This window comes from Aphis gossypii, chromosome 2 (genome assembly GCF_020184175.1).
Source record: "Aphis gossypii isolate Hap1 chromosome 2, ASM2018417v2, whole genome shotgun sequence".
Classification (NCBI taxonomy): Eukaryota; Metazoa; Arthropoda; class Insecta; order Hemiptera; family Aphididae; genus Aphis; species Aphis gossypii.
This window is the reverse complement of record NC_065531.1, coordinates 71,774,750-71,800,698: the sequence shown is the minus strand read 5'-3', so window position 1 is coordinate 71,800,698 and position 25,949 is coordinate 71,774,750. Positions and strand designations below refer to the sequence as shown.

The 25,949-nt window shown below is 25.7% G+C and overlaps 1 protein-coding gene across 2 annotated transcripts in view; it reads right to left on the bottom strand.

Annotated features, from left to right (window-relative positions):
* The window catches only part of LOC114121770 (uncharacterized), a 98,627-nt gene that overhangs the window by 46,558 nt on the left and 26,120 nt on the right, over positions 1-25,949 (bottom strand). For both annotated transcript variants that reach the window (XM_050199834.1, XM_027984228.2), the window contains exon 2: positions 20,143-20,218. In XM_050199834.1, coding sequence (XP_050055791.1) covers positions 20,143-20,182 — 40 coding nt within the window. In that variant the 5' untranslated portion in view covers positions 20,183-20,218. The remainder of the gene's footprint in view (positions 1-20,142; positions 20,219-25,949) is intronic.

The following is a 25,949-nucleotide window of genomic DNA, read 5'->3' as shown; positions in this document are numbered from 1 at the left end:
AAAAACCAATATACGACGTTTATACGTTGTATGCATCATATACGTTTTTTTTAACGATTGTTATGTAGTTTTTATAAATATCCTTCTGGGATATTATTTTAGCACCATATACGACGTACAAAACATTATATGTATAATATAAATGATGCAACTACATTATTAATCAGTCACACCCATAAGGTTATCCGAGTCATCTTAAACGTCACGAAGGATATATTATGGAATACAATATGATTGTGTACAACTATACGACGACAACGAAACGCAGTATTTGCACTTGACAGTTTCCTATTTCACAAAAGTGTACGGAACCGAATTTGATTTGTGCGCAAAGGTCGCGTTCATCGAACATGTATACATTAATATTAAAAGGTATGAATAATATACACGATATAATTATAATATGTGTTGTAAGTCAGTGTTAGTGTGTGGTTGTGTGTGTGTGTATGTGTATGTGACATGTGCCTACTATGGGTCGGAGGAAACTGGCGGTTAAGAGAGACCCGCGGCGGTTTATCGTCGTAGAATATTACTATTATAGTGTAAATTATGTATGTAATGCGTGTTAAGACGTTGTCGGAGTTGAAACGCGTTCCCGCAACTTCGGTAGTCGTGTCCCTTTGTACCTATTAAAACTAATTTTTTATCCAAAAGTTTTATGAAATACGACTGAGTGCGTGCGCAATTCGAGACACTGGCGAAACCATTGGTACTTAAACAATACGCGTACATCAGTGAATCGGATAACCACAGAAGTTTTATATTTTGCGTGTGCGAGAGATTCGTAACTGTAATCATATTATACAATAATATATTATGTTGGGCACAGTATCATTGCTCCTGGGCATCGTATTGTGTTTCTAAGAAATCCGGCCATTACAATGTTTGTGTCGGAGTTAGTCGAATCGTCTATTGCGCACGACTAGAAAATCTAAAGTATGATTTTTATTTCTTATTATTTACCCGCGATCATTTTAACTCAAGTTTTTTCTCCGGCATAGTAGTTGTATTAATAGTTGATCTTCGGTAAAAAAAAAAATTATATATATATATATATTCTATATAATCATCGATATTGGCCATAATGAAATCTAGTTCTCCTGCTCTATTCCCGAAATATTTATTATTCGTGAGTGATTTATACCGGACACGTATACCGATTTAGATTTTTGCACCTGATTTGAATTCCTTTCAATTTGTGAAAAATTCACTATGGTTGACTACACTATATGCATGTGAATCAGACCCAACAACCTACTTAGTTACGGTATGGAGATTAAAATATTATAAACGAATAGTAATTTCCGTAACAATAAATGACCTTTCGATACGCCAAAATGGAGTGCTACGTGATTTAATTACCATCAAGGGGTTCTCTGTTTAAAATGCAAGTCTCTGGTATTTTTTATGATTATAACCAAACCTCAGGATTACCACGCATATGAAACGCGATGACTGCCAACGTAATTCCATTTTAAACCCTGCGGTGTTTGTAAAATCACGAGTTCCTTTAATAAGCCTAATAAAAAACAAGGGGTGGTTGCTAAAAAAAAGAAATATATATATATTTATAGCGACCGCGTATACTTATAACAAGAAAAGAAAAATAACAAATTAATATAAGGCCTGCCATTTCAGTAGAACATTGTATTACTACATAACAAACCAGGAAACTTGAAACGACATTGTGCAAATGCAGGGGTGCTTGGGTAAAAACAGGAAAACGCGTAGGACCAAAATGGATTCACCCAACTACTGCTGATGTAATGACACATTTTCATGCATTATAATCTGAATTTTGTGTGTTATATTCATGCACACAAAATCTTCGAAACAATCCAGCCACCCATCCTCCCAGAAAAACTTTACTTATTCTTGACGGTATTATCTAGACTCCATTGTGTACGATAAACAGTTTCCCGCTGAAATCTGACTGCCGATGACAGTTAATTTCAAACACGTATATTGCAACATATATTGCAAATTAATAAATTTTATGACTAAACCCGTGCACTTAACGTTATTGGCTTTTAAAAATTGATATCTTGTCACAATTTCAATTTTGCACTTGTGGGGGAAAAGTAACCCTTATGTTTTGGAAATCATCAGCTATCCGTGACTTTGCTATTTCCTCCCTAGCTTAAAATGTCATCAAAAAATGTTTAGCGTTTCGACAGTTTAAATTTATGGTTATACCATTAATACCAATGGTTTTTGAAGTGAGTGTGTTGAAAATGTCGAAATATTTTGCATAGTTTGATGAAGTAATATTTTTATAAATATTTCAGTGACTTTAAAAGTGAAACTCTAGATGTTAAACTATTTTTATTTTATAAAAAAATATATATTATCTTTTATTTAATTGTGTTTTTAGGAACATAAAACAAGATCAATAATTTTTATTTAACTTCATTGTGTGTTAAGTAAAATCCATCTAGTCATTCAGTAAAATATATTTTATACTTAGATAATGAGCAAATTGTTCATGAACATAAATCAAATTATACTCAAATTATACTAGAAAAAATTATATAATAGTTTTTAATTGTCCAAAAAACAAAAAAATACATTTTCAAACGAATATGAGTGAATATGTAATAAGAATTTGTAAAAATAACATAGCAATGTACTTACTAGAAATATGTATATACCTTTTCTATTAAAAATATAAATGTCTTTATAAATATCAGTTTAAGAGGAAAAATTATAGTAAGTACTTAAATCGAAATGATAAAAATCAAGTGATCATGATACTTATATATTTTTCTATCTATATTAACTTGATACTTATAATATTCATTAAAATAGTGTTATTTGTTACAAAGAGCTTAATAGTAAATAATGACTATAAAACAAATTGCTGACTTTTTATGCTAATACATTTATGTGTTATCCTATAAAAAATTATTAGAAAATATCATGAATTTTTTTATAATAATTTATTTAGTTTTAATATAACACGTGTATATATTATAAAATATTATGTTTTCATCATTATTATCATATAGTTAAATATTCCAATTAATAATTTAGACAATCTCCCTGCATACACAATAGGCAGATACACAACACGTATATGTATGATGTACGCCTTGTTTGAATAGGCATTTTTATTTTTAACGATATTTTAAGTCTAAGTCAATATTGTAAATCGTTTTCGCTAAGGAATAACTATATGTTACTCTTGGTAGGTATAGCCAATCGTTTTTCCATACGCTAAATTGACATTGACACGGGTGTAGTTGAATTACCTATACGATACGCCGCATTGTCGGGGTCCGACATACACGATGCATTAAAATTGATCGATTCACTTTAAAAATACAATCTGATGAAAATAAATATAAAAACGAACAATGATAATAAAATACAATTTTTTTTTCTAATTTATTTCAATACATTTATAATAACACGGAAATTTAGTATGTAATATAACGATAAGATCATTGGAAGACAAATAATATATAAATAAACGCTATCGAGGATTAATACTGTTAACGACTAAATATTTAACACATCAAACAAATTATTTACTATGATAAAAAAATATAAAAACTGATATTATCTTAAAGTAAAGAAAAATATTAATTTTCACCAAACTTGGTAAAAGGTAAACATTTTTCTATTATTGCCCTATAAAAAAGATTATTTGCTACAAAAATAGAATTATATAAATGCGCGAACATTTATAATCGGAAACCACGTTTGTGAAAACGGTCTGATAAATATAAATGTTTATAAAAACAGGACAGAAATTTTATTTCTTACGAAATTTGCGTGACGGCAGCGAACTGCAAGTGACAAATGAATCATCGTAATATGAGAAGAAAACGAAGAGTGATAGAAAAATGAGAGTGAGAGAGAGTGAGAGAGAGATACAAAGAGGGAATGACGTTATTGAAGAGAATAATAAAGCACTCCCCCGCGAATCCATAACGTTTACCTCGGGGGAAATGCAAAAACGTACACATCCGGTGCAAATGAGAACAAATTGAAGTTTCCAAAGTGCATCTCAGAATATATCCTGCTCGGCGATTGCAACAACGACACGATAGTGTAATACTTGAGTATATATATATATATATTATAAATACGCAAGTTTGTCCGGTTTCCTCAGTCGTGTTCAAATTAAATACAAAACCGAAGACTAAAGACAACGACGACGACGAAAACGACTATAGTAGTTATAGTAGACAGAAGCTGATTCCGCCGACTACGACGACGACGACGACGCCCGTAATCGAGTTACCGCCGCGCGTACGAGTGCACCGCCGACACCACTTCGCTACCGTCCGTCGCCGCGAAACGCCGAACCACCCACCGTAACCCGTCACGCCGTTTTCAAATCGCATTACTATTATCATTCCGGTAGGCAGCGGCGGCGTCGGAAATGCACGAGACACGGTGATGTACTCTCTTCGTTTGCATGATTAAATACATAATATCATGTATACATAATACAGGGTGATTCAGCGAGCACGCTCGTTCTTATTTTTCCTCACACAATGAATTTGTTCAAATTTTGTTTTTTGAGATTTTTGTACTACTCGAGGAGTGTCTTGTGGAGATGAAAAATTCTGGTTTTCAAACGATGACTTCTCTCCATTCCAAATTTAAATTATTTAGCAGACACATTTTCTGAAAACGTTGATGTACTCAATATAAGACTCTAACAAGTGATTTTTGAGTTATTTAAATTTGTCTACTAAGAATGGTAATAATAATAATAATACGTTCATAATAGTGAACTTGAAAGATTTGAATTTGAATTGAACTTGCGACTTTTGTAAGTAATTAGAGAATTCTAGTAACCCTATATTAATCTATCAACATTTATAATTTGTAAGAGTTCCCCAAGTATAATAAATACTATATCCGATATTACAAATATTTTATACTTTTTAAAAACTATTACACCCAATATAAACATTTCAATAATTGATAATTTACTCGTTTGAATTTTGAATTAGATAGAAATTAACCACTAAATAATTTACAGTAAAAAGAAAGATTCTCATTTGAAAAGCAATGCTCCATAATAAAAAAATCCCAAGAATTTTAAAATATTAAATTTGAGTGTATTTATAATTCAAAATTAAAATATTAAAGAAAAAATAAGGGTAAAAATACATGATGAATTACCCTGTATATATTTTTGATATACTGTCACAATGCTACATCTATATTATTTTAAGGCACGTTTAATCGACAAGAGAACGTCGCATAAAATTATACATTGTTTGACCGAGTCTTTATTCACAGACTTATTACACAATAACAATAATAATGATGATGATGATGATTATTAAGAAGTACGATCGATTACAAACACCAATTATTCATTTAAACACTCGAAATCCGTATCTGTATATTGTATTGTTATGGTACGGCTTGCGTTTTATTGTTGTTGTATTATTATTTATCGAAAATCATTTCGTTTAAGTGCGACATACAAAACGCGTTCTAACAGTTTGTGCAAGTTTATTTTCATTATCCTTATCCTTTTGGTGATATTTAATTATTTCCGTATATTATGTGTTAATCGAAACGCGTAATATAAATACTAGTGGAAATTCGTTATGATCGCTTGAACGTTTTCGACAAAGCGTGCATAATGAGCCATGACGATGGAAAGAATTATTATGTCGTTTACGAAAAAAATTAAGCCAATTATTTTTTTGAATTTCTAGTTCGTCAAATTGGTGTCATTCAGCTATTAATTTTACTCATAGTAAAATAACTATCAAACAGAAAATTGAAAAACAAATTGAACTCCTTTCGTGAATATATCGATTATTATTAATACTTGGTTACGATACACTTATATGGAATAAAGTATAATGAAGTATTACTCAAAGGTCAAAGAAGCGTTTACAGACATATAGCTTTCAAAAGTAAACATTAAATAATATTTTTTAGGTTACTGTTATTTGTATAAAAATTATTGAAAAATGGTTTAAAACAACAAAAATCTTTAAATACTTTAATATAATACAAAATATAATATTTTTATTTTTTTGAACATCGTTTTGTAAATATTTAAATAATAATTTACTTTGAAATGCAAATCAAATGACATAAAAATAAATGTTTATGGCGTACATTAAAGTTCAATAAATTTCATTGACACTTAGAATATTGTATTTAAACACCATAAATAATAACTCAAAATAAAATGTTAGGAAATATTATATCTAAAAAACTAATCACTATATTTAAGTTTAATATTGCAACATAAAATTATTGCCTGTATAATTACTTATAATTGATTTGAAATTTAAAAGCGTAGGTTAATATAAAATTGAAAAGTTTTCATATATTCTACATTCTATGTTTGATTAAAACGAAATAATGTTAAATATGCTTGAAATATTAAAATATCAACAATATAATATTATATTATTTTTCCATATAAGAACTTTAAGATAGTGATTATGTATAATATTACTAATCAAAAAAATATTTCATATCCTCTATTGATAAAATAGTATTATAACCTTTTGGCCTAGAAGTATTATATTTCAAAAAATAAAGTTGAGAATGTTCCTTGTTTAATTTAAAAACAAAAACATGTTTAACATTTTTCAATAAAAATATGATGACTTTGATAAACATATTGTTAAGTTTATTATTATTATTAGGTAACCATATAATTTGTATATTATAATCATTATAATGTGGTAACAATTAACACCCAATTATTCTACAATATAAAACCTCTATCATCCGTAATATTATTATTTATTTCTTAATAACTGTGTTTATGCCAAACAAATAACGAGTCAATTTTGTAACAAACTATTATAATTAATTTAATAATAATTATCGATAAACATCAAAACTGAAAAATTAAAAAAAAATGTAAATGAATGAAATTCCTTGCACAAAGTTCTAAAATTTTAACAGAAAGGATTATCTGTAGAATATAAACTCCACGTATGGATACTATATTTATGAATGAAATAATAGTTCATTTTAAAAATGTAGATGAATATCTCGTGACTGATTATAAGAAAAAAAATTGATCAAATAAGGGAATATTTGAATACCTACCTAAAATAACGTGAACATTATACATATTCGTTAGAAATATCATATTATATTAAAATAAATCAATAAGTTGATAATTCATTTATTTTATGTGTTCAAAGTATAAATAAAAAGTAATGAATAGTTTAAAAATAAACATTGCAGATTATAGTGTTCCAAGTTCAAAAATAAACTTAACAATTGAAGCGGTTTGTGTGTATTTAAATCTAGACACATTTATGAACTCGGTAATAATGTACCTATTACGTGATCTTATTCTCGTCCATGGACGGGACCATTAAAGGAACCTCTAAAAATATTGATTCAAGTGGTATAACTAGAGAAAACATATTGATATTATGTTTTATAATATGCATGAAAATTGAATAGTGACTGTTAAGGGACTAGAATGCAAATAGTGTACAGAACACGATGCAGGTGGTACGATCCACTCAGCTAAAATGGATTTGTACGAAAATGGTTACAGAAACTCGAGGATTCTTGAGGAAACTCCTATCTTCAAACAGAACTATATACATACGCGACAATAGCTTAGAGTACCTAAAGTGAACTCTTCACATTTTTACACCATTAGAGTTTACAATCGGTAAATACTTGGCATTCTTTTAAGTTTTTATATAATGTAATTTTCGGTTTCGTATATTGTTTGTATTACATAGATACATTATTTTTATTATTTTGAAATATAGTTTTGAAGGTACACGTAAATTTCATGATATTTTAGTTTAAGGGTTTAAAATTAAATGTAGTACGATACTAATAGTAATGCGGTAAGAATTTTACGATAATATAACAAGAATTAATTTAAAACCTTAGTTTTGTTTTAATCTTAAGCTTATTTAATTTCAATTAATGTATTCATATTTATAAAATAATTATAAAAGTATATCATAAATAATAAATATGTTTAAACTTATTTCATATAAAAACAATACATAAATCTAACAAAATATTAACTCTGCCAAAAGCAGTTTGAATCCAATTTAATCATTATTAAATCGTTTAGTTTATATACTGCAAACTATTCGACTGGAATTTAACTATCTATCGATTATGGCTGACACATAATATAATACATTTAAGCTGTAGTACAAAAGAATAGTAGATTATCTGACATACGTTTATTTGAAGCTAGTCACAAAATATATATTTATGTAATAATAACATTCAATTTCAAATTCAAATATCTAAACGCATTTACAGTGAAAGTTTATAGAATTTTTTGGTTTCCATACTAAATTAAAACTATTAATATAATAAAAAAACATTTCCATAATGATTTTAATAGGAAAATAAAAACCGTGTGACCCAATAATTTTTTAATAGATATCAAAACACTGGTAGATAAATATGTCAAATATTATATTTAATCAGCATATCGTTGGGAGTTTCTAAATAAAAATAAACAATAAAAACAATGCTTGTTGGTACATAAATACATGTATGCCTATATACATAAACAGTACATCCATATTTTCAAGTGGGTACAACGCCTACGTGTTAGGTATAATAATAATTGCTCATAGGTTAGCGTGTACCTATTTTTGAGAAACTGTGTCGGTGATGGCTATCAAGAAAAAAGCGAACGTAGCATGTGGGTGTGTTCGTAAAGCTAATTTCTTATCCCTGACAAGATCAACATCTGTACTGATGAAATATGAATGTCACTTAAAATGCCACACCAATGGGAACGTCACGCCCAATCGTCTTCAAAGAAATATTCAAAAAGGGCCGAACAGTCGATTTTCAATGAACAAATGATGGGTGTTTTTTATAAAAAAAGAAATATAACCGTTAATAGCGAGCATTTTTATACAATATATTATATCTATAGGCTGTCTACTAAACGTGTTTGTCTCATCAATAACTATATTTCTTATCAATATTTTAAAAATAAAATTTTTTTATTTTCACACTTATTCAAAATCTGAGATGATTAACGTATATAGAACTTATTTATGTCAATATGTTATTAGTTTGTTTATATAATACGTATTCGCCAACTAGTTATTCACATTTTTGAATGTAGATAAGATGCAATTATTGGTGGGACAAAATGTATGAGTCTACACATGATTGTATTTCATAGACTTTATTCATTTTATTTTTTTAAGTTTCTTTACCTTATTAAAAAAATATAAAATGTTTCATTTATTTTCTAAATCACGACCATTATAATCAATAGAAATATATAGTAATTTTTTTAAAACACTAAGTAAAGTTTATTTAATAAGTAAAATTTATTTAATCATAAATCATTTTTTATAAATTATCAAAATTTCTGCTTTGAAATCGTGACATTATTACAACCTTTTCTGATTTAAAGTGTTAACATTTTATGCAAATTGCAAAAACTCCCAATAAATAATAAATAAATAAGAAAATTATCTTAAAGATATTAAATTTGTCATAAAATTATTTGTTGAAGTGTAAAAATTCTTTTAGGATTTATATACTCTGTAATGAATATAATGAAAAATGACGTAATTATATGTCTAAAATTGTATTTTATTGTTCTTAGATGAATGAACAAATATTGTTAGTTATCGCCTGCATATGTTATTAACATTTATAAGTATCTCAAATTTATTATAAAATATTTTACACACATTTTGAACTATACATTTTTTTATTCAACTCAACTTTAATTTTTATATAAAAATGTTAAAAGTTCATAAGCAACTTTTAATTTTGAAACGAATAAAACCTTAAAGGTGAATTATTTTTAAGTGTTATACGGAACATTTATTACAGAGTACCGGTACAAGTTTAAAACAATTATAAAAATAAATTACTCTGTACTGGATTTTAAAAATGAAATAGTTACTATTAAATGACTCATTTCCCTAGACTAAAATATGTCAAATTAACAAAAACCAACAATAATGTATTTAATATATTATATCGTAGAATCGATTACAATTAGGTATATGCATTATAACAACAAATTAAAAAAAAAACTTTATTTAGGGTGATTACGCTACATTAAATTTTCAAATTAATTTGGGACCATATTATTTTTGGCTTTAGATTTTAGAGGCTTTTCCGAAGTAATGACTAGTAAATCGATGCGGTTACACAGTATGACGTACGTATATCATTGCTATTATATATTAAACACGCTTAGGCAGCACTTCGACACTATTAATATAGGTACATTACTATACCATTACAATATTTGTCAACCGACATTATCCCATTTATTCTTCGGTGACATCCCTATCACGTTATCGTACTCTATCTCCGCTATACTACAGTATAATTACGTTTACTATTGACACGCGTGTGGTCATTCTATCAACTCTGTAAACGCCGTTGTTTAGGATGCTCGTGTGTAAACGAGAACATATTATAAAGGATAAGTTATATATCTATTATGTTTACCATATTGCAACAGACTATGCTTGAAAATAGAAGGGCTCGGCCCGTATATTATATTTGTATTGTATTTCAAATATCGTATATAGGCCCGGGTGTAGAAAACGGCTTTAGCGTCATATTGTTTTCATGGATTGTCAGAGGCCGCACTAAAACCTCCTATTACAATGCTCCCCTCGCCAATGTGGTCTAGTAAAAAAAAATATTGATATTTCCTTTTCCGAATTATATCAATAGCTTATATAATCGGAAAACAGGTTCCGTGGTAAATATCATCCACTGAAAAAAAAGGATAAATTCTATAAGGATAAAAATAATAACAATCTCTGTCTTGAAAAGATGAGGGATAAGTTACGAGAAAGTGTTTATTGTGTAGTGATTGAATTTCTGTAGGGTAATTCAAATGTTGAAAATATGTTATACTACAAAATATTAGTTTGTCAATCATCTATAATAATCTACAATAAGGTGACTATAAATACATTTTTACTTCCAGACTTAATAACTTTATTCATATTATCAGTTATGACGTCAACAAATAAAATTATGTATCTTAAAAACCTATCCTAAATATTATGAAAGCTATTACGAAATATTAAACTGTATATACGAGTATTAAAAATATTGTTAATTAAAGAATGTATGTAAAATTGGATTAAATGAAAACTTTTCCTCCTAATTATAATTATTTATAACATAAAAAATACATTTATAAATAATGTTTTAAGTATTAAAGACTATAGGTCGTAATTGTATGTTAGAGCTGCATAAACATACATAAAAACTTGAATATAAAAATTAGTACCTAATTAATTATATTATATTTTTTTTCATGTATTAAAATATTTTATTTTTTTATAATCTTGTAAATAAATAACAGTCCTATGTTGAAAATATGTAAAACTCGAATGATAAAAAAGAGTATAATAATATATTACTTACATATTTTTTTAAACTACTTATACTTACTAATATTTTCTTAAATTTAAATTTAAATGCTTATACTAAAAATATATTTGTATTTTATCTAGATGAACTAAACAAATTTTAAAATATATTATAATACTCATTACAACTATAATTATTTAAGGAACAAGTGGAATAGATACCTAGTTGAATTTATGAAGGTAAGAATTTTTGACTTATATGTTGTAAACACATAGTTTTGGCTCGGAAGTCATTTCCCAAAAGGGTTAAGTAACCATCGAGCACTGCAGGGTCGTTGTAATTATCACCGTTGTGTACTTTACGTGGTTTAACACTGTGTCGAAAGTTTACAGTAGACGCGGAAACGAGAGGTAAAAGTTTCACAACAATAACTCACCTCATTCGTCCTATCCTATGCGTTTATCCTAACCTTACAAACTATAATAAAGAGATGTTATTTAGAAGTTGATTATTATAATACACAGAAGCATTTTATGTACGACGGCCTTTTTGATAAATGGCCGTGGATGGCGGGGTTTACCTTTGCTACTACTTTTGTTATTTATATTTCTTGATTAACACTTTGTTTCAAAAAAATAAAAATAAATTTATAATAAAATAATAATACCCATCCAAGAAGCCTTTCTTTAACTAATGCTTTTATCTTTCTTACAACCTTAGAAGCGAAAAGTAATTTTCTTTGGACGCCTATCATATTTGGCGCTTTATTAGCGTGACAGAAGGTCGAAGGAATATGTATTTTCTGGTTAAATACATTGTAAAGAGTTTATCACACTACAGAAACAATTTGTTTTAATAACGGTCTGTGATTATTTTTATGATGTAATTTAGCCAGTTTTTATTTTTTGTGGAGAGAAACATGGTGGGAGTCAATGTGTTCATTTAAAGCACTCTTTGATAGAAGTGCTTTCAATCTCCATTAAACTTTTCTCGGAGGCTGTCATTTTAATATCATAGTATCATTAAATGTTGTGTGCATTATGAGGCTACTTAAAAATAATTATATTGTGCTAAATTATTAGTAATTTTGAATAAATCTATGCAATTCAACGTAATTTACGCGTTATTATCAACATTTTATGTAAGTTAATACCTAGTAGCGTTGCGTAAAACTAAAATGTTCAAATATATGATACCTCGCATCATTCAAGTCAATTTAAAACACATCAAAAAATATATTTTATGTTAGGTAGTTTTATTTGATTCAAACATTTTCCTACTAATATTAAGTAGTTTAATTATTTGTCATCAAACAATTATAATTATACTGTTATAATTATTTTTTCCTTATAAACTATAAAACTAATAAACATTTTGAAAACTAAAATATTTAAAATGATTAATTTGTTAATAAAAATTAAAATATATACATCACCTATTCTATTACAAATACACTACGTTATTTCGTGTAGATAAGCTATGTTTAAATAATAAAAATTCTATAACTATTCTTTTTTTATGTTGATAGAGATTTTAGTTATTTTATCTCGGCGATTATGGTTTTATAGGACATGGCGTATACGTTGCTAAAATTCCCAGCTGGTTATCCATTCAGGTACTAGCAACATAACCGCTAGCTAAACACCATCGCCGTCAGGCAACTGGTGCGTCAATTGAGCCACGCAATGCCCCATAACTACTCTTTAAATGTTAGTGTATTTTATAAATGAAATTTATAAATTATTAAATACATAACTCGTTAGTTTTAATAACTAATAATACAATTTGAGGTTCAGTATAATGTTGTTTAATTATATGAAAATTATTAAAAATTATTTAGCATAATTCTGTAAAGACTAATTTATTTTATTGTTCGTAATAAACGCTTTATTGTATAATAATACTGTTATAGTTTATTAATGTTAGATTTAATTGTTTTATCGAATAAATTGATACATTATATATGTATATAGTATGTATACTAGCTATATATATATAATCAAGTTGTTATAACCGTAATACAAAATACCTAACTACAAATCATATTCAATTAAATATCAATATATTTTAATGTAACTTGACTTATTAATTTCCTGCTCTAAATAATTAATTTTTCAGTTAATTAATGATTTACTTAAATATTTAGTACTTGCTTCTTACGTTTCACATAAAATTAAACAACATGATTTTTTTTCATATTTTTTTTTTATGGAATTTTCCGAGATAAAATAGTAAATACCTCAGAATAAGCATAAACATTACACAATTTAGTTAGTACTTTTTATGATTTAAAAAATAACAATAACGTATTTAAAAAAAATTTTAATTTTACTTTAATTTTAATTTTTTCATAATTATGTTATATAAATTAAAATATATATATGTATAGACAAATACTGAAATACGTATAAAATAATAATAAATGTATTTTTATTTGTAATTAATATTTCTTATAAATCACACTTAAATATTTATATCAACATATTCTTTAACGAACAGACATCAATTAGGTAGGTACTTATTAGTACAATATACATGTTTTAAAAGACTCGCAGTAATAACATACATTACAACATATTCCTCAATAATTGCTTCCACTCAAATTTATTTCAGCTGTGCATCTTGTACATTTACCGATTTTATAAAATAACATACAAAAGTACACAGATGTTAATGGTTAAATTATTCCAGTTCTTCTGTTAAAATGTATCCAAAGTATTAAGCGAGGGTTTTTTCTATGTGAAAAGGGTGGTTAAAAATACTTAAGCGAAGAAATTCGCCCTCGTCGTTGACCCTGCTTCTGGATAATAAAAGTCATTTGGCTATGAAATTCCAAAGGGAAACAAACTGGAGTGGAGTTAATGCGACAAAGAATACTACTGTAAAGATGCGTTTTAATTTCCGCCTTGAGTATTTTTCGAAAAATTCAATTCTACAAGCACGCTATTTGTCACCCACCCAACGGCTATGGTCCATTAGTCAAATGTTATTTTACTGTGAACAAATGATGAACTTCATTGGCTCCTATTTGCCATTAATATTAATTTATACCATATGCCATTAATTTTAAAATGCAGAGATGGAGAGAAAATGTAAAAACTGCTTCGATACGAACAGCTCAGTATTAGATGAATTATATTTGAGAAACTTCAAATTAAATTATTTATAATAGTTAAGTAAAAATAACATAATAAATAAAACTAACTGATAAATCAATAAAAATAATATTTATGCACACATAGATAAAACATAAAAACTATCCGCCGCAAACTCAAAATACTCATTTCACTTACGAATAAAATATATTCGAATGCAATACATTAAACTTAATTACTATTATAAGATATGTTTTTAATAGGTATTAATAATTTATGATATTATACACACACACAATTAAATATAATTTGAAATATTAAATATTTGTATTAAAATGTATTCATAATATTTACAATCAATTAACTGTTAAATTGTTTTTATATGAATTATTAAGTGCACACGTTTCAATAATTGTACAATTTAATATGCATTTTAAACTATCAAATGATTTTTTTTTCGTTTATTGGCGGAAATTTTATTTTTTCACTTATACATCAGTTACTTCGATTTAATCGAGTCTATTGAGTTTATCATCACAATGATAAAGATGAAAATACAGTTTGAATTCGCAAGGTAATACGGTTACTATTTTTACCCTCATCTTTCTTCCACCCATAAATCCGAATAATGGTTATGTCTATAAACTATAGAATATCGAAACTCTTTTGTTACTAAATATCAATAGAACATCAATATTGAATTCTGTCAAAGTATCACGAGTTTCTATCATTTTTCTTTTTCTTTTTGTATACAATTTAAAATGTTATTCACATAATATTAAATTTTAATATTTTATAAAAACATATACATATATTTATTACTTACATACTTACTGTGAATAAGTCATGTAAAAGGTTATCTACTTTACTATATACTGTTAAATAATATTTCTCGTATATTAAATTATTAAACACAGCTTAAATAATGTACGAAGGTGAAATTTTTTTATTATGTTTTTGTCGAGTAAAGAGATGAGAAATCACTCGCCATAGTAATGCCAGTGTTGTTTGCTTTCGGTAAATTTATCCCAAGGGAATACTACAACAGGGTCGAATGCAATTCATTTATTCTTCTTCTTCCTTATTTTTCCCTATCGCTTGCATTGAAGTTTAAGGGCAAGTTTCTCGTTAGAATGTTTTCATCTACAACAGAATCGTTTTCTTTTTATCGCAAAAGGCTCATCTTTACCCCAACAGTCTTTGCTTGTTTTTTTTTTTTTAACGAATTTGGTTTCGAATTAAGTTTATTCGAGTTGAACGCTCTTTAAAGCGTTTTTAATAAGAATTACCTGAAGAATAAAGCGAGTTACAAGAAAAAAAACCAAGACTAGGATTATCTCCATGGAAAGTAAAATAGGTACCTACATATTACGTGTTCAACAAAAAAAATCGAACACTATGTTTTGTGTTGAACCTTATGATGAATTTCAAGAAGTTTATTTTTGTAAGCTATAATGCTTACAAGAACTTATTTTTTAAATAAATAAATACTAATTTAATTAAATATACAATTCGTCTTAAATTACATGACATATTACAAAATATAATTAATATCGAGGAAAATTATTCCACTTTTATAGCTGACAAAAAATCATTGATTGAAAAATGTAATGAATTATTTTATCAAACTCGAATACTATAATATGCGTACATGTTTAATATGACATTATTTTAAGTTAAGTTTTAAAAACAAAAATTTTGTTATTACCTAATAAATAAACAGTTAATTTAAATTAGTTATACCAAACTAATTTGACAAAATAAAGCTTCTAAGTATAGAGATAAATAACTTAACTCCAAAACCTTATTAGCATTGTTTTTTTTAATATTATACCTTTAATATTTTTGAAATAACAAATATATCACATACAATTATATTTTATAACCACCCTTATTAAAAATGTGTTCAAAATGCAATTATTATTTATTCTTCAAACGATGACATTTTTATTTTTCATTAAATCATAAGAGAGAAATTAAATTTTTGTTGTCAAGTAATATTACAGCTATAATTATTATTCATTAGACATCTTTACAAATTAAAAAGTCAAATGGAATTATTCGAACGTCTAAAATCTTTTTGGAACAAATATTTTCAAATTACAATCTAATTAATTTCATACTTCCATACCGTTAAATTTAAACTGGTACAGTTTGGTTTTTTTTTTAAATAAAGTAAACCGACCAATACCAATGAACTAAAAACTTAAACTCAACTATACGAGTAGCTAGATTAATAAACTAAAAAACAGAAATAAAAATGGTTATTTATTTTTCACATGTATATATTATGAGAAAATATTAAAAGGGATTGCTCAGCTGATACTGCGGGTGGTTATTTTTGATACCATTTTAATTTTTGTTTAATCAAATACAGTAAACCTATCTATCATGGAAACGGCCGGGACCGTATATTTTTATATATTTATATCAATGTATTATTGCTATAATACGATACTACAGATAGTATTTTAATTTTAAATATTTTTAAAGTATTTAATTTTCATTAAAACAATAAAAAATGTTGAGACAATTATTCTGTTGAATTGAGAATATCAATTGATTCTGTCTTTAATGAGAATTATAAAGCATAAAAGCAGTTTTTTTTAGTTTTTTCACCCGGTAAAAATAACTTTGTTTATTGCGCTATGGTAAAGTTTGACAGTTTAAAAGGTTTTTAAATCAAAAGTCGTAGAATTTTTTCCGCGTCAATTTTCTCAACCCATTCTCCCTTCCACAGTGACACACGTAATTCAATTACTTCTTTTCTGAGTTTACCCTCTTTTCACATAATTATTATAATTTTATTAAAACGTAATACATCATATGTGACTGTAAGCTATTCAAAGAACATAAAAAAAATATTAATTAATAACCAAAGCATTGTTTTTAAAAGTTGATAATTTTAGTGAGTAGTTTTATAAAATTCAAAATTATTTATGTTGTACAACATTTTTGGATTGAAAAAATACACATAAGCAAACAATATCAGATTAAATACACTTAACTTAAAGAAAGTTCATAAACTTATATTAAAAATATAATCGAGATATATAAATATGTTTTACAAACAAAAATGTTTGATTAAAAATAAAAATAAAAATGGATACCCAACTATTACGCCTAAAAATTAATTTTAGGTTTTTTCGACCAAACAAATACATTTTATAAAATAAAAACAAATCGTAAGCCATGTCCAAATGGCTACGTCTATTTATTATAAATCCAACAATATCAAATTAAATAGATTAATCATAAACACTAATTGACTCAGAATAGGTCAACATAAAGGTACTTAAGTAGTTCCCATTAAATAACAACTATCCTATCATAGCAATAATTACTAATTAATAAAAATAATAATTATAAGTTATGACATTAATGATACAATATTCTTATACTATTCATCTGTCTTGTAACACTTATAACTATTGATGTGTTTGAAATCAATAACATACTTTTAATTCAATTTATGAAAAATTAACATTTAAACATATTTAAAACATAAGTAACGGACCGTAATTAACACTTTGATTATCATTTATCATATATTATAATGAGACTTCTAACAAATCACTTAAAATATCCATAAAATAAATTAATACCTATAGAAAATATATTTTAAAAATCAACACTACAATCATTAATTTATTTTTAAAACTACTGTTTATCATATGAAATTAAATTAATTTATCATGTATAAGTAAACAACTATCATCCATTGGCTAAGGATTATAAAAACATATATTATAAATATTAAACCCAATACAGTATTTTAAATTCGCTTAATAAATTTCCGTAATTCAATGAAGTAAATACAGAAACACATAGAGATATACACATATGCTCTTGAAAATTATATTATTATTTGTACTTTGTAGTAATTTTAAAATTTTGAGAGAAAAAGTTTAGTATGGAACAGACGGAATCGTAATAATAATAATACAAACAAGGGGAATATATCAATCATCCTCTACCCCATCTAGACCAATGACAACATTAACTCTAGAGTACGATAAAGATGCTCGTGCATACGATATGCACGCATGTCATCAATCATACTATGTTGATAAATATTTATGATGTGTCTATATTTTCTCTCGCACAAACCAGCAAGAGTTTATACAAACGCCGAGTTTGGTCCAGAGAAAACAAATGGGGGATAATATAGGAAATATATTATTGTTCAACCAATATTCTTTTTTTCATTTATTTAATTTATATTTATATTATATTATTTGTATACATATTACATTATTTTCTATAGCAGTATTGAAGAATAAGGACATATCCAAAGGAGTCATCAAATGGGTTGCTGCTTGTTTACGAAATGTACTCAAAACTATGTTGGATCCAATTATAAATCCTGAGAACAATTTAGCCAACCCGTTATCAAATGTATAAGCTTAAAAGACTGTTTTACCATTACGGATATCTAACTTTTTAAAATTCACCCGCATATTCTATGAACGTAGGGGTTATAATCTTCTTATTTTTTGTACCATTTCAGTACGAAAAATAAATGAAATTTGCTAGTTATTTTGTATGTAAGTATATAATTTATTTTATTTAAAAATATGTTCAATATTATAGATAGTAATAGTTAACGTGACAATGTATTAAATTATAATATTATTATTACTTATTAGTTATTAATCATCATTATTTTTTATTTTAACGTGACATCATCATAAACCTAAATGTTTAATTTAATAAATGTTTTTAATATTTTTATTTATCTACTATTTTCAAATAACAGTTTCCCTGAAACAACAATTCTAAGGAGGTATATAAAAGACAAATATTGTCGATTAAGCTATTTTCTTGTGTTAAATAAATCATAACAGTTAGAAAGCAATTAGTTATTTTATTATACCTACATAAAATGTTAAGCTATTTTTCACAACACTGCTCAAGTAATAAAATTAAAATTACAACTATTTACATAACCACCAAATTTTCCATTGTATTTATATTTCATACAAGCTAAAATCGAGCTTTCTTAGTTGAAATAAATATTGAAGTTAAATAAAATAGTAATAATAAAATAAAAGATTAAAAATTGTAAATGCTTATTATTATGATTTTAGATTGTTTGAACATATAGATTTATTTAAACTTAAGTTGTTCGCTAATTTTAAAAGATAGGTACAATGTACACTGTATTAAACTTAACACTATTGTAAAATTTTCGTAAAATAAAGTTAAGTATAGAATTATGTCTATTTATTTTCATTAATATACTATTGTATAAAAAAATAACCATGTCAACATCAAAAATTATAATTTTTACACTAAAATTATATGTATAATATAACATTAAGTAATTTGAAAATTGAACTTTTATTTATTATACTATACTATACTATCCTATCATAATATCATTATTATTTCTTAAGTTCATAGTATTTAAATGATATAATGTGATAAAAAATTGTAAAATACTTAATTATTTTCTATTACGTGTTTAAATATATATATATATTACGTATTATACATAAAAGTATCGTATGTCATTAGTTTAAATGTTTAGAATAGACTAACCACAAAAATTATCATCATTACATATAATTTATTACATTAATACCTATTGCTTATAAAATGTAATATATAAAGTGTGTTATATAAATATAGCTATTTGCATGTTGGTAAGTATGAGTACTAATGACCGTAAAATATATTTTAAAAATAATTAATAGATTAATCTACCAAAACATAAATCATAACTCACCGTGAAGTGCCTTTAGGTATGCCTTTCCTGCATTTATCATTTGTCGAGCACCTGGATTGAACTTCTCCAATATATTCTGAAATCAAAAAATGATTTGTTAAATACTTAAATACATTTATCCTTATTTGTTGAATGAAGGAATTTGTATACGAGTATAGTATAATCAAACGTTTTCCCAGTAAATCACCAATACGATCGTTTACATGTTTTAGATAATAAGATAATATTATCATCTAAATTCAATTTGTATTATTATAATTTTTAATTTTTTATAATTTTAGTATTACAATTTCAAATAAAAAAAATGTTTTATATAAATATAATTTAATACTATATAATAATAATACTAATAAGTAATAATATAATTCTTCTGGTCCATAACTCCCTAACTATTCAACAACCAAACTATTTATTTCAATATTCATATCTCATACTAGAAGACACAGTCATCTGTTTGTATCATCACGACCCCTTCTCATTATTAGATCATCAAACACGTTTATAGATACTATATACGTAAATACATTAGCTGCAAGAACTATGACTAGAAATCCTCCTAGTTATCTCATAAAAACTTGGTTAAACGAATTATTACAATAAAATTTCATAGGTAAAATTATAGCTAATAATTAACTTCTTTCACAAAAATATAATACGAGTATAGATTTCAATTACCAATAAGCAAAAATTATGCTCATTAAAAAAATATATATATATTGATGTATGATCAATATTAATTATTATATTACAATAAAAAAAAATTAAAATTAAAATAAACTGAAATAACATAATAAAAAATAATTTATAAAAATAAAAAGTATTATAGGATACGAAAACTGATATTATTTTTTAGATTTGGAGTCCATTATAATTGCATTATTGTTTTCAATTTAAAGGTTAAAATAATTTTTTAAATTTCGTTTTTTGAGAAAATTTCAGGTTTACTAAAACATACATTTAGTGCTTTCAAAATTGTTGTCAAGAAATAAAACATGATGGTAATGTCAAAAATAAACAATATATTTACTGTTCCACTTTAAATTTTAAAGAGAAAATATAAATTACAATAAATAAATTGTTCGTTAAAACTTTAAATAGAAACACTTCATTAGTATGAACTTTTAAAAATATATTTCCTTAATAATTGCATAATGATAATATAGTATACAATATTATATTACACACTAAAAATGTATTAGAAATCATCGAAATCTATGACCTTGACATTGTTTGGTTATTTAAACACGACATAAAAAAACTTGTTTATAATTTTACATACTAATATTTCTAATTTAATTATTCTGTTTAGCATTTCCTAATGTATACACGACTAGAACCTTCAATAATTTTGGTAAAAATATAGTAACTGCTTTTAAATAAAAATTTAAATAATTAAAATAGAATACAACTAAAAATAATAAGACACTTAAAAATTAGGTTGAATATAAGAAATATATCAAATCAAGAAAAAGTGTATTAAATAGATAGGTACTGAAACATCGTATGTTTACACTTAATCATAAAACACAATTTAGGTTAAAAAAATAGTTTTTCAACTTACACACAAAATTATTTTATTTTGTTAAAAAATGAATTATTAAATATTTATATAGACTATTTTATAAATGCTTTTAAAGTAGCTAGGTATTATGATTTTTGTTTTATTACTGAGTAAATTTAATATATTTATAATTTATAAATATACATACTAGTATGAAATTAGATATTATCAGAAAATTATAACTGGTCTGAAATAAATCTAAATTTCAATGGTTCGTACCTACAAACATCAAAAATAAGTAAATAATTTTCTAAAATAATATTACTAAAGCTCTGAAAACTACCGAATACAGATATATTTCAATTGTAATAAATTTATTTTATAAATAATGTTAACTAATGGGTATATAACAAACCAAACATTATTCCATATATGGAACCCAATCGTTGATTAAATAATTTGTTATTTCACTTAACACTCAAAAAAAGGAAACGTACTCGTGTGTATTCCTGGCACGATTTCAGAATAATAATAAAAAAAAAAAAAATTCGTTTAGAAATACCTCTCACCAGCCCATTTGATTTTGCCTTTCCCTAGCATCCAATGGTGTTCCACGTTCCAACCAAACGAATTCCCTGCATCCTTGCGACTCGACGCCGCATGTCGTTTGTTTTCCAGAAGCGACAAGGGTAGTATTCTCATCCAACACCGCTGTCATGACTTTTTGCTCCCCGACCGTGGGTTGTACCACATTCACTACAGTGTTTACCCCAAACATTGGAATGCATACATTATGCATATATATATGCATATATATGTGTGTGTATGTGTGTGTATAGATTGTCGAGCAGATCGTGTGACCTATCTTGTTGTTTTGGTTGGGTTTCCTTTTATTTTCTATTCTTTACATTTTGTGTCGTGCAATCGGAAAATAATCACATTGTATTATACATATATGGCATCATAAATTCGTAAAACTGGCAGGCTAAGGGAATGTAGTTGTAATTTCCGCATTTTTCTCTCGTTAAATTATTACTTTATGTACCGTCTTCCCCGATAAATTTCAACATAGATCTATTATGGAATTGACTATTAATCACCTACACGTTCAATGGTAGATTAACTATGTGAATAGTGCGCTCATCCTAATTCTGAGATATATCTCACTATATGGGCTATAAGTACTACAGCTATATTATCGTCACAACTTTTTCCTGTATCATTTACAAAATTACACCCAATACGTAATATCGTATCTACGTAATATTGACTAAAATATGTAAAATTTGAAAAATAGTTCATTCGGTTGAGAATATAATTTATTAGATAAATATCAACATACCAATAATGTTATTATATTATATGTAACGATTTGACAAACAATTTATTAATATACAATTTAAAACGCAACTATTGATGATGAACACTATTTGCATCTCACTGTAGTAGTTATTCACAAGATAATTATTTCATTTATATTTATTTTAAATTGTGAATCAGATTTAATTTTTGACTCCAAAATGTGTAACAATATTTATAAAAATATTCAAAGATCTAAACAATATTATATTTATTAGTCAATACCATTTTATATATAAAACAATAAATAATCAATTTAGCATGTACGTTGTTTTTTATTAACTTTCACGTTAAGATAATGTTATACCTACATTTTAACTAAACAATAATGGAGTTTATTGTAACGTGTTATTATGATTTTTATATATTACGCTAATAATACTAGTTTTAATAATAATAAATTCATATCATTAGGTTGACTGTTGAATCATATAAGACGTAATCGCCAGAATAATAAAAATAATACTTTTTCTCACCCATAATAGAACACTTCTAAGGTAAAATACAAAATGTAACAATTTTATGTAACTATATAATTATATATTCTAAATTATAAAAATTTCTTATGAATTATATTATTATTTTATAAGTTATTGTGTTATTTTGATAGTTATACTTCCTAAAGAAAATGTCTTATAATATTTTATATATTCCCACGTTAAGTAGGTAATTAATCATGTTTAATTTACCACATTTAAAATATTATAGTTTTCCAGTATAATTGTGTGTAGTAAATTAACTTGATAACTTAAAAATAAAGAATAATTTTTGAAAAACATAACTGATTAAAAATCAAATTTGATTCATCGCATAACTTTTGATATTTTTTTAATAATAAAATATTGACATTTTTACATACATAGAATGAAATAATTTATCGTACATTATTATACATTACAAGATTTTATATTTTTTTTAAATGCAGATAATGGTACTTGTGTAATAACTAATAAGTATATCACATACTTTTGAAAATTGAACTTTGGTGTCATATGTCTACATGATCAAATTTCATCAAGCATTGCTCCTAAGATTAATTAATTTTAATATTATATTTCAGAGCAATAATAAAATAAAAAATAATATATTATGATAATATCTATAACATTAAATAAATATTTCTGATTTTGTGAGCCCCCTTTGTTAATTCCATAATGACCAGGTGATGTACCTCGATATCAGGAATGAAAAAAAACAATATTAGATTAATAGAAATATGGAGTGTTATTTAAGAACATGCTAATCTCATAAAGTCACGAACTTTTATGAACTCATCAAAATCCTATTAGATACAATTCGCATAATTGTAAAATTAGGTTTACAATTTCTATTGTAAATTTGTAAATAGTATATTAAATTGTTAATGGTTGTAAATATTTCCCCGACAAACATTCGGGTTTGACTGAAATACACTTACTATTTAAGAAATTTCATTGTTCAAGTTTAGTGCACGCCTCTGGTGATTAATTGGTGTGTGTGTGTGATTGCATGCAATTCGACTTCAATAATAATAGAACGTGATGAGAAAATCGTAATCACCATATCGTCAATAAAATAAAACTACGTATCTCGGATAAGTTCATTTTATCGAGAAAATCTCACAGACGTTTATTCAGATATGGATTTGTACCAAGTCACGAGAATATTTGTAAATATTAACATTTTGTATTAATAAAATTCTCCTGCAGTGCACTTAGTATCGGTGAATCAATATTTAAAAAATAAACACCTAAGAAACTGTATACCTATACTGATGGTAGTATGGTCTAGAAATCAGCACTCATGTTCGTTCATGAACTTTCTACTGTTTTACATTCCTAAACATGAAAAATACCATATTATTATCACTAACGTGTTGACGGACGGTCAGCAGTAGCTCATAGTTATTGATATTAGATGGTACTTGATTGTTAAATACTGTAGAGTAGATACACGGTACTCATTGTAGGTTGATTATATAGTATTATGATGTACGACAAAACATTACACAACAAATACTAAACAATATTAAATTTACAAACCACATAAAAAAAAGTAAACAAATAATGTACTGTCTGCATATTTTGGAGAATCAGAGCGAGTGAAAGAGAATAATAAAATAATACAATAACATTTAAACTATAATATATGTTGATATATCATCGAAATACCACTTCATAAAAATACCATTAGAAGTAATGACTACTAAAATTATAACCAAATAACTAAACGAGTTTAAATCTTGACAGTAAATTAATTTATAAGGTATAATTTACAATATTTTTATGAAACAGAACATTGTACATTTATTTAATGGGTTTTATACTTATAATCTAATATACAATTACTGAATAACAACATTGTAAATAATTAATTCGGCGCTTTTTAATTAATAGAAAATTAAATTAATTATTTCTTAAGATTTAATACATTTTTTTAAGTAAGTACCATCTAGTTTTAAACATTTCGATATAATACTTAAATAAACAGTAGAGTACGTATGGTCACAGAAAAGGCAATCGAATTATAATTATATACAAATATATATAATACATACAAATTCAAATTTATTTTTACTACCTTTATTTATTATGTTAGATATGAATGAACCTACTTATTTAAAATCCTTGTAAATATACCAACTATATGTTTAATATTATTTTAAGATTCAATAAAATAAAATAATTTATGATTGATGTTTATATTTGTAGGAAGTTTTGTATCATGCATACAAAACTTAGCATTTCCTTTTTATAGATATAGACTTCAACTAACAAAATTAATCTCCATTCATTCTATTTAAAATGCCTGTACTCAATTACATCAATACTCTACAATTCTATTGAAAAACAGAAATCAAAAAGATTTTGTTATAACTTATCAATGTATCCAAAATTATTAAATATATTAGTAGGTACGTAACTATACTAATAATAATATCATAATATTATATTCTAGCAATATTTTG